This window comes from Nerophis lumbriciformis, linkage group LG34 (genome assembly GCF_033978685.3).
Source record: "Nerophis lumbriciformis linkage group LG34, RoL_Nlum_v2.1, whole genome shotgun sequence".
Lineage (NCBI taxonomy): Eukaryota > Metazoa > Chordata > Actinopteri > Syngnathiformes > Syngnathidae > Nerophis > Nerophis lumbriciformis.
The window spans coordinates 1,464,563-1,478,663 of record NC_084581.2 but is presented as its reverse complement, the minus strand read 5'-3'; the positions used below and the strand labels follow the sequence as shown (position 1 = coordinate 1,478,663).

The 14,101-nt window shown below is 42.6% G+C and overlaps 1 protein-coding gene across 3 annotated transcripts in view; it reads right to left on the bottom strand.

Annotated features, from left to right (window-relative positions):
* Positions 1 to 627: 627 nt before the first annotated feature.
* ino80 (INO80 complex ATPase subunit) overlaps positions 628 to 14,101 on the bottom strand; it is a 64,836-nt gene continuing 51,362 nt past the window's right edge. For 2 of the 3 annotated variants that reach the window (XM_061929041.1, XM_061929040.1), the window contains exons 29-37: positions 8,820 to 8,914; positions 8,309 to 8,381; positions 6,858 to 7,016; positions 6,674 to 6,776; positions 6,516 to 6,604; positions 5,507 to 5,662; positions 5,093 to 5,264; positions 1,938 to 2,153; positions 628 to 1,806 (exon numbers count right to left, since the gene is read on the bottom strand). In XM_061929041.1, the coding sequence (XP_061785025.1) occupies positions 1,598 to 1,806; positions 1,938 to 2,153; positions 5,093 to 5,264; positions 5,507 to 5,662; positions 6,516 to 6,604; positions 6,674 to 6,776; positions 6,858 to 7,016; positions 8,309 to 8,381; positions 8,820 to 8,914 (1,272 nt within the window). In that variant the 3' untranslated portion in view covers positions 628 to 1,597. The remainder of the gene's footprint in view (positions 1,807 to 1,937; positions 2,154 to 5,092; positions 5,265 to 5,506; positions 5,663 to 6,515; positions 6,605 to 6,673; positions 6,777 to 6,857; positions 7,017 to 8,308; positions 8,382 to 8,819; positions 8,915 to 14,101) is intronic. The other variant, XM_061929042.1, reaches the window with a different exon arrangement.

The following is a 14,101-nucleotide window of genomic DNA, read 5'->3' as shown; positions in this document are numbered from 1 at the left end:
CACATTAAAAGTAGTTTTTTTACGAAGTCAAAAAATGGGCCTGTTATGTAGCTGACTGATATAACTTCAGATTAAAGTACATTTAGTTAATATCTAAAGAGAACATACTTACAATTTTAATATTCAGGATATGTTCAATAGACATTCCAAATATTTTCAGACATACTGGCTTTCATATTGCTTAAAAACAGGAAGTACTCTTAGGATAAAAAAAAAGGTGCGTATGACCTAGCTTATTTTCAATAGATGCATATTTTAGTTTCTTATCATGAATTGAGGTGAATTATATTTTTATAGCGCTTTTCTCTCGTGACTCAAAGTGCTTTACATAGTGAAACCCATTATCTAACATTTAAACCAGTGTGAGTGTCACTAGGAGGAGGTGGGTAAAGTGTCAAGGACACAACGGCAGTGACTAGGATGGCGGAAGCGGCGATCGACCCTATAACCCCCAAGTTGCTGGCAGTGACTAGGATGGCGGAAGCGGCGATCGACCCTGGAACCCCCAAGTTGCTGGCACGGCCGCTCTACCAACCGAGCCACACCGTCACAGTCTTTGTTCTCTATTGTGACACATGGTTTCAACCTAAAGTCTGACAAAGCACTAATTTAATTTCCACGTGACTCTTCTTGTTAGTAAAATGACAGATGCATTTATTCATTATGTACACTTGACCTATAAAAAGACAGGCAAACACGGGAAAAGCCAGGGGAGCATCCTCACGTCATTATGTACATACATGTATACTGTATATATGCCCCAGATGATCATACATTAATAACATTATCAACATAAATCATTGTAAACAACACCAAAGATGAGCCACGTATTCAATCAGCACAAATACATATATATGTATATAATATATATACACATAAACATATACATATATTATATATATATATATATATATATATATATATATATATATATACACACATATATACATGCATATATATCTACACATATACATATATATATATACACGTGTATATATACACATACATACACATAAATATATAGATATATATAGTCTTCAATACAATGTACACAAGTTTTACAAGTGGATGTGCTCTTCACAGTTATGGCAAATTGTCAACTGAAATAACTTACTAAACTACTAGACGACGCAGTTGCGTCAATGAAATTATTAATTTACAATTAGCAGCATCTCTGTTTGAGCCAGTTGAATACTCATTTTGAAACTTTCAACATAGTACGTTTGAGAAGATATACGGTTACTATGAATCCTGCTGGCTAGTCTTGATTAGAAAAATAGGTGCTTTTAGTACAAAAGCTGCAGACTTTGAGGGTTGGTACGGTGAAATGCACATGGAGAATATCAAATGCACAAAGATTATCATTAACAAACATGGAAGACGTGGCTCAGTGCGTTGGACAGCCCTTGGAATCCGGCGGTGCATGACAAGAGCTTCCTGTCGTAAAAGAATAGCAATCGCTAAGTGTGTGTCTTTTGTGACTGTTTTGTTTTAGGCACGAGGCGTTGTCAAGGATCACAGTGAGACTAGGTCAGCGGTTGTTGTCGTGTTGTGTAGCGGACACACATTTATGCTAGGTAAGGATGGTGTGAGTGCATCATTGGGGTCCAGAAATGGCGGGGCCGCCTTTGGTCTTCCTGGCAGCGGCCAGCTGGTGGCCGTGGATCAGCTGCTTGCTGGGGCTCTGAGCGAGGGCGCCTCCTCCCTTGGCCTGCGGAGACAAGGCGCTTCTGGCAGGGTTAAAGGCAGGACTGGCGCCGGAACGGCCCGTCGCTGGCTGCAGAGGGTTGGACATGGCGAGGCCCGCTGGAAGTGCAGACAAGACATTAGAGCCTCAGATTATAGAAGTGGTCTTTTATTGTTGTGTAGATTTCCACCTGGAGGAAGTAAACCCACACACACAAACTCTGTGTTTAAATGATTTTAGTGTTTATAACCTTTGGAAAGACTGTAGCCATAGGCTGCGTAGGCTGCTGCTGAGGCAGCTGCCGCACCCGCCATCGCCCCCGCTATGGCCGCCGCGCTGCCTGCTGTTGACTTGCGTCCACGCCCTTTGCACCCAGACTTGGGCCCACCTCCCGATCCTTTTGGACGTCCTCGACTCCGACCCGACCTGCCTCTACCGGGACTGATTGTGTCCGAGGCAGAAACGCCTGAACGAGGGAGGAAATGTACACAATAATATTTTTAAGTTTACGTGATATTTTTCTAATCAATACAGGCACTGTTAGTCCGTGGCCTTTTGTCACTGTCATTGAGTCTAAACATAGTTTATTACAAAACGAAAGGGACAAGCGGTAGAAAATGGATGAACGGAAAATACCAAAAAGAGAATAAAATCAGCAAGAAAAATGGACTTTACAGGCTAAAAAATACGTATACACATTAACAATAGCAGGACGCAGCCTCTCTTTAAATTAATCACATCTTTATATAATAATTCACCCAGGAATTTTGCACAGTGCTGTTCACTACATTGTGTACTACAAAAAACGGGGAGCATAAAAGGGTAACTTTTCCAGCCGATTTCCACATTGTCAAGGTGCTATTGTGTTTATTATGCCAGCAGCTTCTCCTGCTCTGCCAGTTCTTTTTTTTGACAATGTTTACCAGTCAAGCAGAGGGTCAGATGTCAACAAAACAGTACACGGAAACAAGTATTGGGCCATAACACCAACAGTAAGTCAACATGGAAGCAAGTATTGAGTTGGTCCCGCCCAAAGTTGTAGCTTCTACAGCTTGCACTCATCTCGGAAGACTTTTTACTAGATTTTAGAGCGTCAGTGGAACTTTCTGTTTATTTGGGAGGTCAGAGGTCACAGACGTTGGAACCAAGAAGTCTTAGGAAGGGCCCAAAGTGTTCCCACAGAGTTGGCAGTATGAGGTCTTACCATCTTGGGGGAACTAAAGGGTCTTGTCCAACCCTAATTGTTTTATCATTTGATGTAAACCTAAACCTCCTTTATCAGGCTTTTCTACACATCCTACAATACAGACTACAGCTCTGCTAACTATCCAGCATTCAGCAACAGACATGGGATTTGGAGGTTGAGTCATCAGCATACAACAATGTGGTTGTTAAAATGTTAGTGAAATGTTAGCATGTGGCTAACATAGCTATGCTAGTGCCGCTAACATTTGTATGCTCCTGTTCCACTCCCTAATGTTACATTGTTGTATGTGATATAGGACTTTTGATTACAAACCCCCTTGCCATATGAGTTGGGAAAATGTGTTGGATGTAAATATAAACGGAATACATCCATCCATCCATTTTCTACCGCTTATTCCCTTTGGGGTCGCGGGGGGCGCTGGAGCCTATCTCAGCTACAATCGGGCGGAAGGCGGGGTACACCCTGGACAAGTTAAACGGAATACAATGATTTGCAAATCATTTTCAACCCATATTCAGTTGAATATGCTACAAAGACAACATATTTGATGTTCAAACTGATAAACATTTTTTTTTTTGCTAATAATCATTAACTTTAGAATTTGATGCAAGCAACACGTGACAAAGAAGTTGGGAAAGGTGGCAATAAATACTGATAAAGTTGAGGAATGCTCATCAAACACTTATTTGGAACATCCCAGAGGTGAACAGGCAAATTGGGAACAGGTGGGTGCCATGATTGGGTATAAAAGTAGAATCCATGAAATGCTCAGTCATTCACAAACAAGGATGGGGCGAGGGTCACCACTTTGTCAACAAATGCGTGAGCAAATTGTTGAACAGTTTAAGAAAAACCTTTCACAACCAGCTATTGCAAGGAATTTAGGGATTTCACCATCTACGATCCGTAATATCATCAAAGGGTTCAGAGAATCTGGAGAAATCACTGCACGTAAGCAGCTAAGCCCGTGACCTTCGATCCCTCAGGCTGTACTGCATCAACAAGCGACACCTGTGTGTAAAGGATATCACCACATGGGTTCAGGAACACTTCAGAAACCCACTGTCAGTAACTACAGTTGATCGCTACATCTGTAAGTGCAAGTTAAAACTCTCCTATGCAAGGCAAAAATCGTTTATCAACAACACCCAGAAACGCTGTCGGCTTGGCCTGGGCTCATCTTAGATGGACTGATACAAAGTGGAAAAGTGTTCTGTGGTCTGACGAGTCCACATTTCAAATTGATTTTGGAAACTGTGGACGTCGTGTCCTCCGGACTAAAGAGGAAAAGAACCATCCAGATTGTTATAGGCGCAAAGTTGAAAAGCCAGCATCTGTGATGGTATGGGGGTGTATTAGTGCCCAAGACATGGGTAACTTACACATCTGTGAAGGCGCCATTAATGCTGAAAGGTACATACAGGTTTTGGAGCAACATATTTTGCCATACAAGCAACGTTACCATGGACGCCCCTGCTTATTTCAGCAAGACAATGCCAAGCCACGTGTTACATCAACGTGGCTTCATAGTAAAAGAGTGCGGGTACTAGACTTGCCTGCCTATAGTCCAGACCTGTCTCCCATTGAAAATGTGTGGCGCATTATGAAGCCTAAATACCACAACGGAGACCCCCTGACTGTTGAACAACTTAAGCTGTACATCAAGCAAGAATGGGAAAGAATTCCACCCGAGAAGTTTAAAAAATGTGTCTCCTCAGTTCCCAAACGTTTACTGAGTGTTGTTAAAAGGAAAGACCATGTAACACAGTTGTGAACATGCCCTTTCCCAACTACTTTGGCACATGTTGCAGCCATGAAATTGTAAGTTAATTATTATTTGCAAAAAAAAAAATAAAGTTTATGAGTTTGAACATCAAATATCTTGTCTTTGTAGTGCATTCAATTGAATATGGGTTGAAAAGGATTTTCAAATCATTGTATTCCGTTTATATTTACATCTAACACAATTTCCCAACTCATATGGAAACAGGGTTTGTACATTGGACAAGTGCAGAGTTAGTGCAAATGTCAAAAGTGGACTAAGTACACAATAGAGCTTCTTGGAGATCAACACAGCTCATTGGCATTAAAGCTACACTCACAATGCTTATTGGAAGTTTATTAAACAGTACAAGTTCTAGCAACAAGGCTAGCACACTTCCAATATAATATTGTGTACATCTGGGGCCATGTCTCACCGTTCATGTTATCGGAGACGGAGCCAGAAACGGACACGGGGGAGTTGGTTGCACGTGACTGTTGTGCAGACGACAATGGTTCGTCCACGATGACCAACATGTCACTGCTGCTCTCGTCGGCGTCTGCGTCCGGCGGCAGGGAGCCGGGCTGAAGCTCGCTGCTCAGCGAGATCTGTTGGACAACAGGAGCACACACAGACATGCACACAGGCTGGGGTCAGCACCACGGAGGGGCGGAGTCATATCAGGTTTGATAAAGACATGTACAGAGGTTTGGTCCCGGGAGCAAAGAGTGACAAGGAAGGAAATAAAGGATAGGAGGAGGAAATGAGAGCCCAATTTGAAAGCCCATGATGAAGATGGTAAGTTTGTGGCTGTGAGCAAAGTCTTCTCAAAGCCTTTTAACTCTCTCACCTCGCTAAAGGGGCTGGGCATGGCCGAGTCCATTTCTGCACTGATGAAGGAGTCGTCTCCGTCCGCAGACAAGTTGGAGTTGTCAGCCGACGGCGTGTGTGAGATGACCAGGTTGGTCTCCTTCCTCTTCTTGTTCTCCGACTCCTCCGTCTTCTTCTGTCAATCAAGAACAAGTCTTAAGGTACGCCTGCACAATAAATGGCGTTCCAATACAAAATGTCAATCGTCAGTAATCCTATTCATTATTATCCTATTTATCATTGGTGAAGGCAGGTCTTGTCGTGGAGACCACAAGAGGATATCTCACAAGGACCACGGGCCAGATGGTAAGGATATCTGATATTGGATTCCCCATTGGAGCATCTCTAATGATTCTCTGACCTCACATGTCACTTCACCATCACTTGTTCACCATCATTGTTTCACATCATTTGTTCACCGTCACTTGATCACTGTCATCTGTTGGGGTTTTGGCTTTTTCAGGTGTATTTTTAGCAAGGGCAACCAAAAATGATACCAGTGATAGTGAGGAGGCAAACTATGATGATAACCATAGAACAGGACATTTAAGTGTGACGTAGTGGGAGCGCAGCAACAAAAGCTGTACATGTCCCCTGTCCTGAATGCTCAGTACATGTTAACATCGATAATATATGAAAAGTCAATGAAAAAGTCAGATGAACTCACCTCTCAGGCACATGCAGTAATGTTTCATCATCACATGTCATAACGAACACATATGTATTTTTTTGAGTGCAGGCTTCTTTTTACACTTGTATGAAGTTAACGTACAGTTTAGGAGTTTTGTTAATGGTAATTTATATTTTATTGTATTTTAAAACGATGCCTTTACAGTTAATAAAGGAGTAATGAGGGCAACAGTTTGACCCTGTAACAGACTATTTCTATCTATATGACTTCTTATTGAAAACAATCTCGAATGGATTGTTCTGAGGTTACACAGTAATATTAAAATGACACATACATTTCCAGAACACTATGGTCTTACCTTTTCAGCGTACTTCTCCCTCTTCCTCTTGCGCTCCTTCACTTTGCTGCTCTCCTCCTGCTGCCGCTTCTCTTCTTGCCTCTGACGCACTGCAGGGGACAACAGTCTAAAATGACTCACAAATCTTAGCACATGTATGTTTTAAAATCATCACTCACGTTTCTTCTCCAGCTCGTCATCGTCTAGCAGCAGGCTGACGACCTCTTTGGGTTTAAGCGTGTCAGGTTTGAAGTTACCGCCAGAAATCACAACCCTTTGGATCTGAGTGGACAGAAAAGAAGGAAAGTTACTAGTAATTCAGCCATTGACACCTTTTTACCGGGAATGAGGCATGAGCCGGACCTCGCTCTTCTCCTTGGCCCGCTGCAGGATGCGCTCCTCGATACTGCCCTGGCAGATAAGCCGATAGACAGTCACCTGCTTGGTCTGACCTAGGCGGTGGGCTCGGTCCATAGCCTGTTGGTCCACTGTGGGGTTCCAGTCGCTGTCGTAGAAGATAACCTGGAGGAAGACGAGTCTTTTGACAGGGCATGTTCATCCCACTTGAATTTACAACGGAGAGAGTGACAGATTAGGCTAAGACGTGTAAAACACAGACATTGTTGTATGCATTTATGTATGTTGCTTGTAATCAGTCACGTGACTTCTTCCCGGCAGTGAAAAACAATGGTGGTCAATCAAGCCAAGATGGCCATTGTGCAGCAAGCAGTGGGCAAACTATCTGAGTACACAAGGGGCCTAAATCTTCCAGCAAAAAGCAGGTACGAGCAAAAGAATCCAACTAAGTAATAGAATCTATCCATCTCCTTTTTTGAAAAGAGTCCAAATGGCACCAAAACGGTAGTTTGGTAATAAAAATGGTTCCATGCAACCAATATACTAGTGGTGTGTTATAATCCTATATCGAAAACAAAACTTAGGCCATGTCCACACAAACACAGATACTTAATAAACACATACTTATCTCTGCGTTTACGCCTCTTGTCCACACACAAACGGATATTTTTGTCTTTAAAAATGCACAATTTTGTAAACACCCATTGTATGCGTGTACACGACTCAAACGGAGACTTGCACTCCTCTGATGACATCACAGTTGTGCGCTGTCATCTCCAAAGCTCGACAACAATACTTTCCTGGCTTTAAACACACTATAAGAGGACTTACTGTATGTTTGATTGTAAACATACTGCTATTTTCACTTTTCATTGATAAAAAAGATGCATCAAAATGGCCTTTGCGACACTTCCACCAGCGTCAATGTCAGCCAAGTGTTTTAAATACAATCCCTGTCGGACCTCCAGCTGATGGGATAACTTAGACAAGCAAGACTTTTTGCTCTGTGTCATGGGAAAGGTGCAATATATATATTTTTTTATTTGTATCCTTATTTACGACAAATCATAAAGTTACCTTCCGTGTGTTGGTTCCACACCTTTTCGCGCCCTTATAACGCGTCCGAGCAACTAAAATGTTGTGTTTCAGCAGCACATGCGCGTATGCGCGCTTTAAAAACTCAAAAAAGATCTATAATGTTCCTGTGTAAGTGCAGGCGGGTTTTAAAGAAAATATACATATTGTATGTGTAATATATCAAAATAAACATTATAATACCAGAGGTGTAAAGCCACCAGGTCAGCTTTTGTTGCTTTTTCAGGCTTCTGATAGGACGAAATGTGCATGACAGCTGGCGAAAGCGTTTGTGTGTACAAAGAGACAGTTTTGAAACTGCACCAAGTTTTTCAAACTATCCGTGTTCATGTAGACATGGCTTTAAATAAATGCTGACTCACAGTGTCTGCAGCAGTTAGGTTAATGCCCAGCCCGCCAGCCCTGGTGCTCAGCAGGAACACAAAGATGTCCGTCCTATTGGGAGACAGTGATAGGGTGAGGGACAGACACACAATATAAAATAGAAATATAAATGTTTTTTAAATGACTTAATATACATAAAAGAAGACATCATAGAACATTGCAGTGCAAAATATATGCATCCAAAGAGTGAAAGAAAATTAATACCACCTTAGTTAAAATTCCACACAACTTGCATGATTGAAATTGGTGTTAAACATGAAGTTGCCATCCACATAAAATGTCTAAAGCTGTGTATTATTATTAACATCATGACAATACAACAATTTTAGTATTTAAAATGCTGGCCAGTAACGTATTACAATGATACACGCACACACAGACGCACTAGTCATTATTTCTCCCTCCAAATTCCTCTTGACATATTTAGTGATCAAGGCGAGAAACCCACACATCCACACTAACACGTTGATAGGTATCACGTCCACCCACCGACTCTGGAAATCTGCCACCATGTCTCTGCGCTCTGAGATTTTGGAGGATCCGTCCAGGCGCATGTAGGTGTGCTTGCGGTACACCATGTACTCCTGGAACACACAATTCAGGAAGAAGTGAGCATATTGTAAACGCTTCCGCTATCTTAGTTAAGTGTCTAGTTAGATCGACAGCATCTAGCAGCCTTATCTATCTCTGCGTGGGCTTTAGAATGTTGCTACTCAGCTGTTGGGTGTGAAAGTCATATATGTTACACTTGCAGTCCAGTTTTTTTTTACAATCAACTCCTGGGCACCAATAATGTTGACTGAACAGTTTGTTCCTTACCCCTGTTACGACATTGGTTCTAATGCTGCTGCTGTGTCATGAAAACGTCTTTTCTTCTGCAGTCGACATTATTTTTTTGCTGAGCACGGTGGATCCAGGAGGAAAAACGTATAGGTCAAAGAAAGCTATGTTTTATTTTCCACTTTCTCATGTATGGTACTCCAAACATAATTAATAAAAAGCTGCTTCCTCTTTGCTCTTTAGGTAATAATAAGAGCATTTTACTGTATATCCTATCCTCCTGAGAGCCAGCATCCTCTGCCATGGACATTTGTTTTTGCGTCATTTCTTTTGTCAAGAGTTACAAATTTCAGTAAAAATAACACTGTTATGCAAAATACAAATGTCCACAGCAGAGGACGCTGGAGCTCAGAAGGTTATGACTGTTACTGATTCCCAACCTGGAATAGTTTAAGGTTCTGGAGGTCACGTCCAAGAGAGAACGTCAGAAAAACCCTGCTTTTCTTATCAGGAGAAACAGAATTAGACCGCATTAATAGACTTGATTGATAGGCTCCTAGCATTAGCTTATCTTCAACCTCTTCAACTGAGCTTGAGGAATTCCCGTGTGAGTCTGAGATCTTTATCCCAGACGCACCATGATGGAGGCAGAAGTCGACGTTAAATATTTTCAATGATGTCCACTCTGAGTATGAGGGGCCCCCAAAAGAGCAGGGGTCACAGCAAACAGCAGTGATGAGGTGACATGTTGATCTCTCTTTAAGCGTCCGACCCCTGACCTCCCCCCGGTCAAACACGACGATCACAATGGCACGCACACATCAACACTCACCTCTCCAAATCATTACAGAACCACATGTTTGACCCGAACTGCTCTACTATCACATTTTGTTGATACTCTTTTGGATCTTACCTTTTCTTTACTTTCACTCGTATTTTTACCCAACATCTGTTATTATTGTGTCTGTTATGTTTTTTATATAAAAATGTTTGTATTTAAGTGCTGCCTGTTGCCTGTGTTGGCGAGCTAAAGACAATTTTCCACTTGGGTAGACAATCAAAATTCTATTCTATTCTACAGACGATATCAACCATTTGACACTGTTTACCCCCTAATACCAAACCTCTGACAGGACACGGCCTGCCCTTCTCAGAGTCCCATCTGTTCCGATTGAAAGCAACATTAGTGCGATGCGCCACGAAAAAATAAAACACTGCTGTGTCAGTTTGATTCATACATTACAGGAATTGTTACTGCACATGTTTTATGATTTTGGGAGAGAACTGACAAGTTCTGTCTCTTGCCCCTGATGCATAGGATGCAAAATGGCTGCAGAACATCCTCACTACGGCGGAGGACTTGTTAGAATTTTATTCAAGTTAATTGGTCCATTTCCACAGCTTGCAAAAAGTAACCGATATGGCGGTGACGTTCCACATCCCTGCGCTATGGTTCAATTTAGCTAAAATCTGCTTGTTGTTGGACAGGAATTCATGCACAAACACAAAACAAATTGTCCGGTTTACTTTCAAAATAGAATAGTCCATCTTCAAGCCGGATCGTATTGCACTTTGAAACGTCCTTGTGGGCTATGGTGGGCACAAAGTTATCTTGTCAAAAGATTTTTAAAAATAAGTTCACCTAGTTGACACAAATGGATGAGGACGTGCTGATTCTGGGGGTCCAAAAGAAGCATCTACAGCAGGGGCCGTATCAGGCTTAATCTGCAAACCCCGTTTCCATATGAGTTGGGAAATTGTGTTGGATGCAAATATAAACGAAATACAATGATTTGCAAATCCTTTTCAACCCATATTCAGTTGAATATGCTACAAAGACAACATATTTGATGTTCAAACAGATAAACTTTTTTTTTTTTGCAAATGATCATTAACTTTATAATTTGATGCCAGCAACACGTGACAAAGAAGTTGGGAAAAGTGGCAATAAATACTGATAAAGTTGAGGAATGCTCATCAAACACTTATTTGGAACATCCCACAGGTGAACAGGCAAATTGGGAACAGGTGGGTGCCATGATTGGGTATAAAAGTAGATTCCATGAAATGCTCAGTAGAGGTACACCCCTTTGTCCACAACTGCGTGAGCAAATAGTCAAACAGTTTAAGAACAACGTTTCTCAAAGTGCAATTGCAAGAAATTTAGGGATTTCAACATCTACGGTCTGTAATATCATCAAAGGGTTCAGAGAATCTGGAGAAATCACTGCACGTAAGCAGCTAAGCCCGTGACCTTCGATCCCTCAGGCTGTACTGCATCAACAAGCGACATCAGTGTGTGAAGGATATCACCACATGGGCTCAGGAACACTTCAGAAACCCACTGTCAGTAACTACAGTTGGTCGCTACATCTGTAAGTGCAAGTTAAAACTCTCCTATGCAAGGCGAAAACCGTTTATCAACAACACCCAGAAACGCCGTCGGCGTCGCTGGGCCTGAGCTCATCTAAGATGGACTGATACAAAGTGGAAAAGTGTTCTATGGTCTGACGAGTCCACATTTCAAATTGTTTTTGGAAACTGTGGACGTTGTGTCCTCCGGACCAAAGAGGAAAAGAACCATTCGGATTGTTATAGGCACATCGTTGAAAAGCCAGCATCTGTGATGGTATGGGGGTGTATTAGTGCCCAAGACATGGGTAACTTACACATCTGTGAAGGCACCATTAATGCTGAAAGGTACATGCAGGTTTTGGAGCAACATATGTTGCCATCCAAGCAACGTTACCATGGACGCCCCTGCTTATTTCAGCAAGACAATGCCAAGCCACGTGTTACATCAACGTGGCTTCATAGTAAAAGAGTGTGGGTACTAGACTGGCCTGCCTGTAGTCCAGACCTGTCTCCCATTGAAAATGTGTGGCGCATTATGAAGCCTAAAATACCACAACGGAGACCCCCGGACTGTTTTTTTTTTTTTTTTTTTTTTTTTTTTTTTTTGTGTCCTTCTCAGGCAAATCATATAGTTGATGTAGATGCCCATGTCGGCTGTTCAGATTTACTTTACAAAAGAGAAGTGTAGGATACTTCTCTTGTTGCCTTATTTGTATTTGACTTCATTAAATGTATTTATATTATCATTTAGTGCAGCCGGGCCGGAGCAGGAGGGGATAGAAAGAGAAAAAAAAAGAAGACAGAGGGGGAAATTGTGGGGACAAGAGGGGGATTAGACAGAGAGACAAAAACAACAACAGCAAACAACAACAACAACAACAATAGAGCAACATCAGCAAATATGACATGTACAAATATGATGGTAAAAGTAATAGCAAATAAGCAGTTAGCGAAAAATAAAAAATAATACAGAAATGACAATGAGCATTATTACACTACAAATGGATCAATACAAATACCAATAGAAATAGCGCTATTAAATGATAAATGATAAATGGGTTGTACTTGTATAGCGCTTTTCTACCTTCAAGGTACTCAAAGCGCTTTGACACTACTTCCACATTTACCCATTCACACACACATTCACACACTGATGGAGGGAGCTGCCATGCAAGGCGCTAACCAGCACCCATCAGGAGCAAGGGTGAAGTGTCTTGCTCAGGACACAACGGACATGACAAGGTTGGTACTAGGTGGGGATTGAACCAGGGACCCTCGGGTCGCGCACGGCCACTCTGCCACTGCGCCATGAGCAATACCAATAATTTACCTTTATTATCAACAATACAGTTGTTTAAATGCAACAATACATATACGTAATGATAACTTGAGATACGAAAGAATGCAGAAAAATGGAGGGGGAGAAAGAGAAGCAACCTACATTAACCTTGTAGATTGTTATAGTCACAATAGGTTAAGCTTTGTCAGTGTGCCATGTGTTACACCCAGTTTACCCTAGGGCAACAACGTTAATATATGTTTGATGAAACGTGATTATGTGCATGAGTGTAAGTATGCATATGTACTTGTATATGTACAGAATGTGTATATGTGTTTGTACAATGAATGTATATGTACAGAATGTGTATATGTGTTTGTACAGTGAATGTATATGTACAGTATGTGTATGTGTATGTTTGTATATTGAATGTGCGTGTGGATGTACGAACATTAGGTAGGTAAATATGTACTGTATTTGTGTATGTATGTGGGAGCGTAGGTACCTATGTACGTATGTGAGCATATGTGAATTTGCATGTACAATACATTCCACTCCCAAAGTGCGTGGGAGCCAGAGCACGGCCCCATCACCCCCGAGAGCCCAACCCACAAACAGGAGGCGTGGTGCCCAGGGAACCAGGGACCACCGCCCCCACGCAGCCAAGCCGGCCAGCGACAGGAACCCCAGAGCCCGACCCACCGTACCGCCCACAAGGGCCAGCAGCAGGCCGCAGACAGACAGAGGACAGGGCACGAGAAAAGCAGGGGACAGCCAGACCCCAAGCCAGCGAGAGACCACACCCCACACGGGCAGAAAGGCGAGACGCCCCGCCCGAGGGACCCAGAGACTCCCCGCAACCGGACGGGAAGACCGCCCCCGCCCCACCGGCAACCGGGCCCCCACGAGCCCACCCCATACCCCCGGAGAGCGCGGCGAAGCCATCCCCCGGCCACCCCACCCAAATCGGCCGCCGCAGGACCACCCAGGCACAGGGCCACGGGAACCACCCACCCCACCCGCAGGGACCCCAACGATGGAGATGGAACAACCAGCAACCGCCCCGCCGAGCCCCCCCCCCACCCCCCCCCCCCCCCCCCGAGGGAGGGGAAAAATTAAAAAATAATATTAATAAAATATATTTAAAAAATAAATAAATAAATTAATTAATTAATTTAAAAAAAAGAATTAAAAGAAGATCACAGACATGCTGACAAACAAGGCCAGCATGACCTTGATGTCCCCCAATTTTAATCGCATTATTAGTTCCCACAAGCATACATATCTCACTCACGCTACAGTACACACATCAATAGGGACTGGAGGTCGGCTGTAACGGCTGACCTCCTAATTTTAA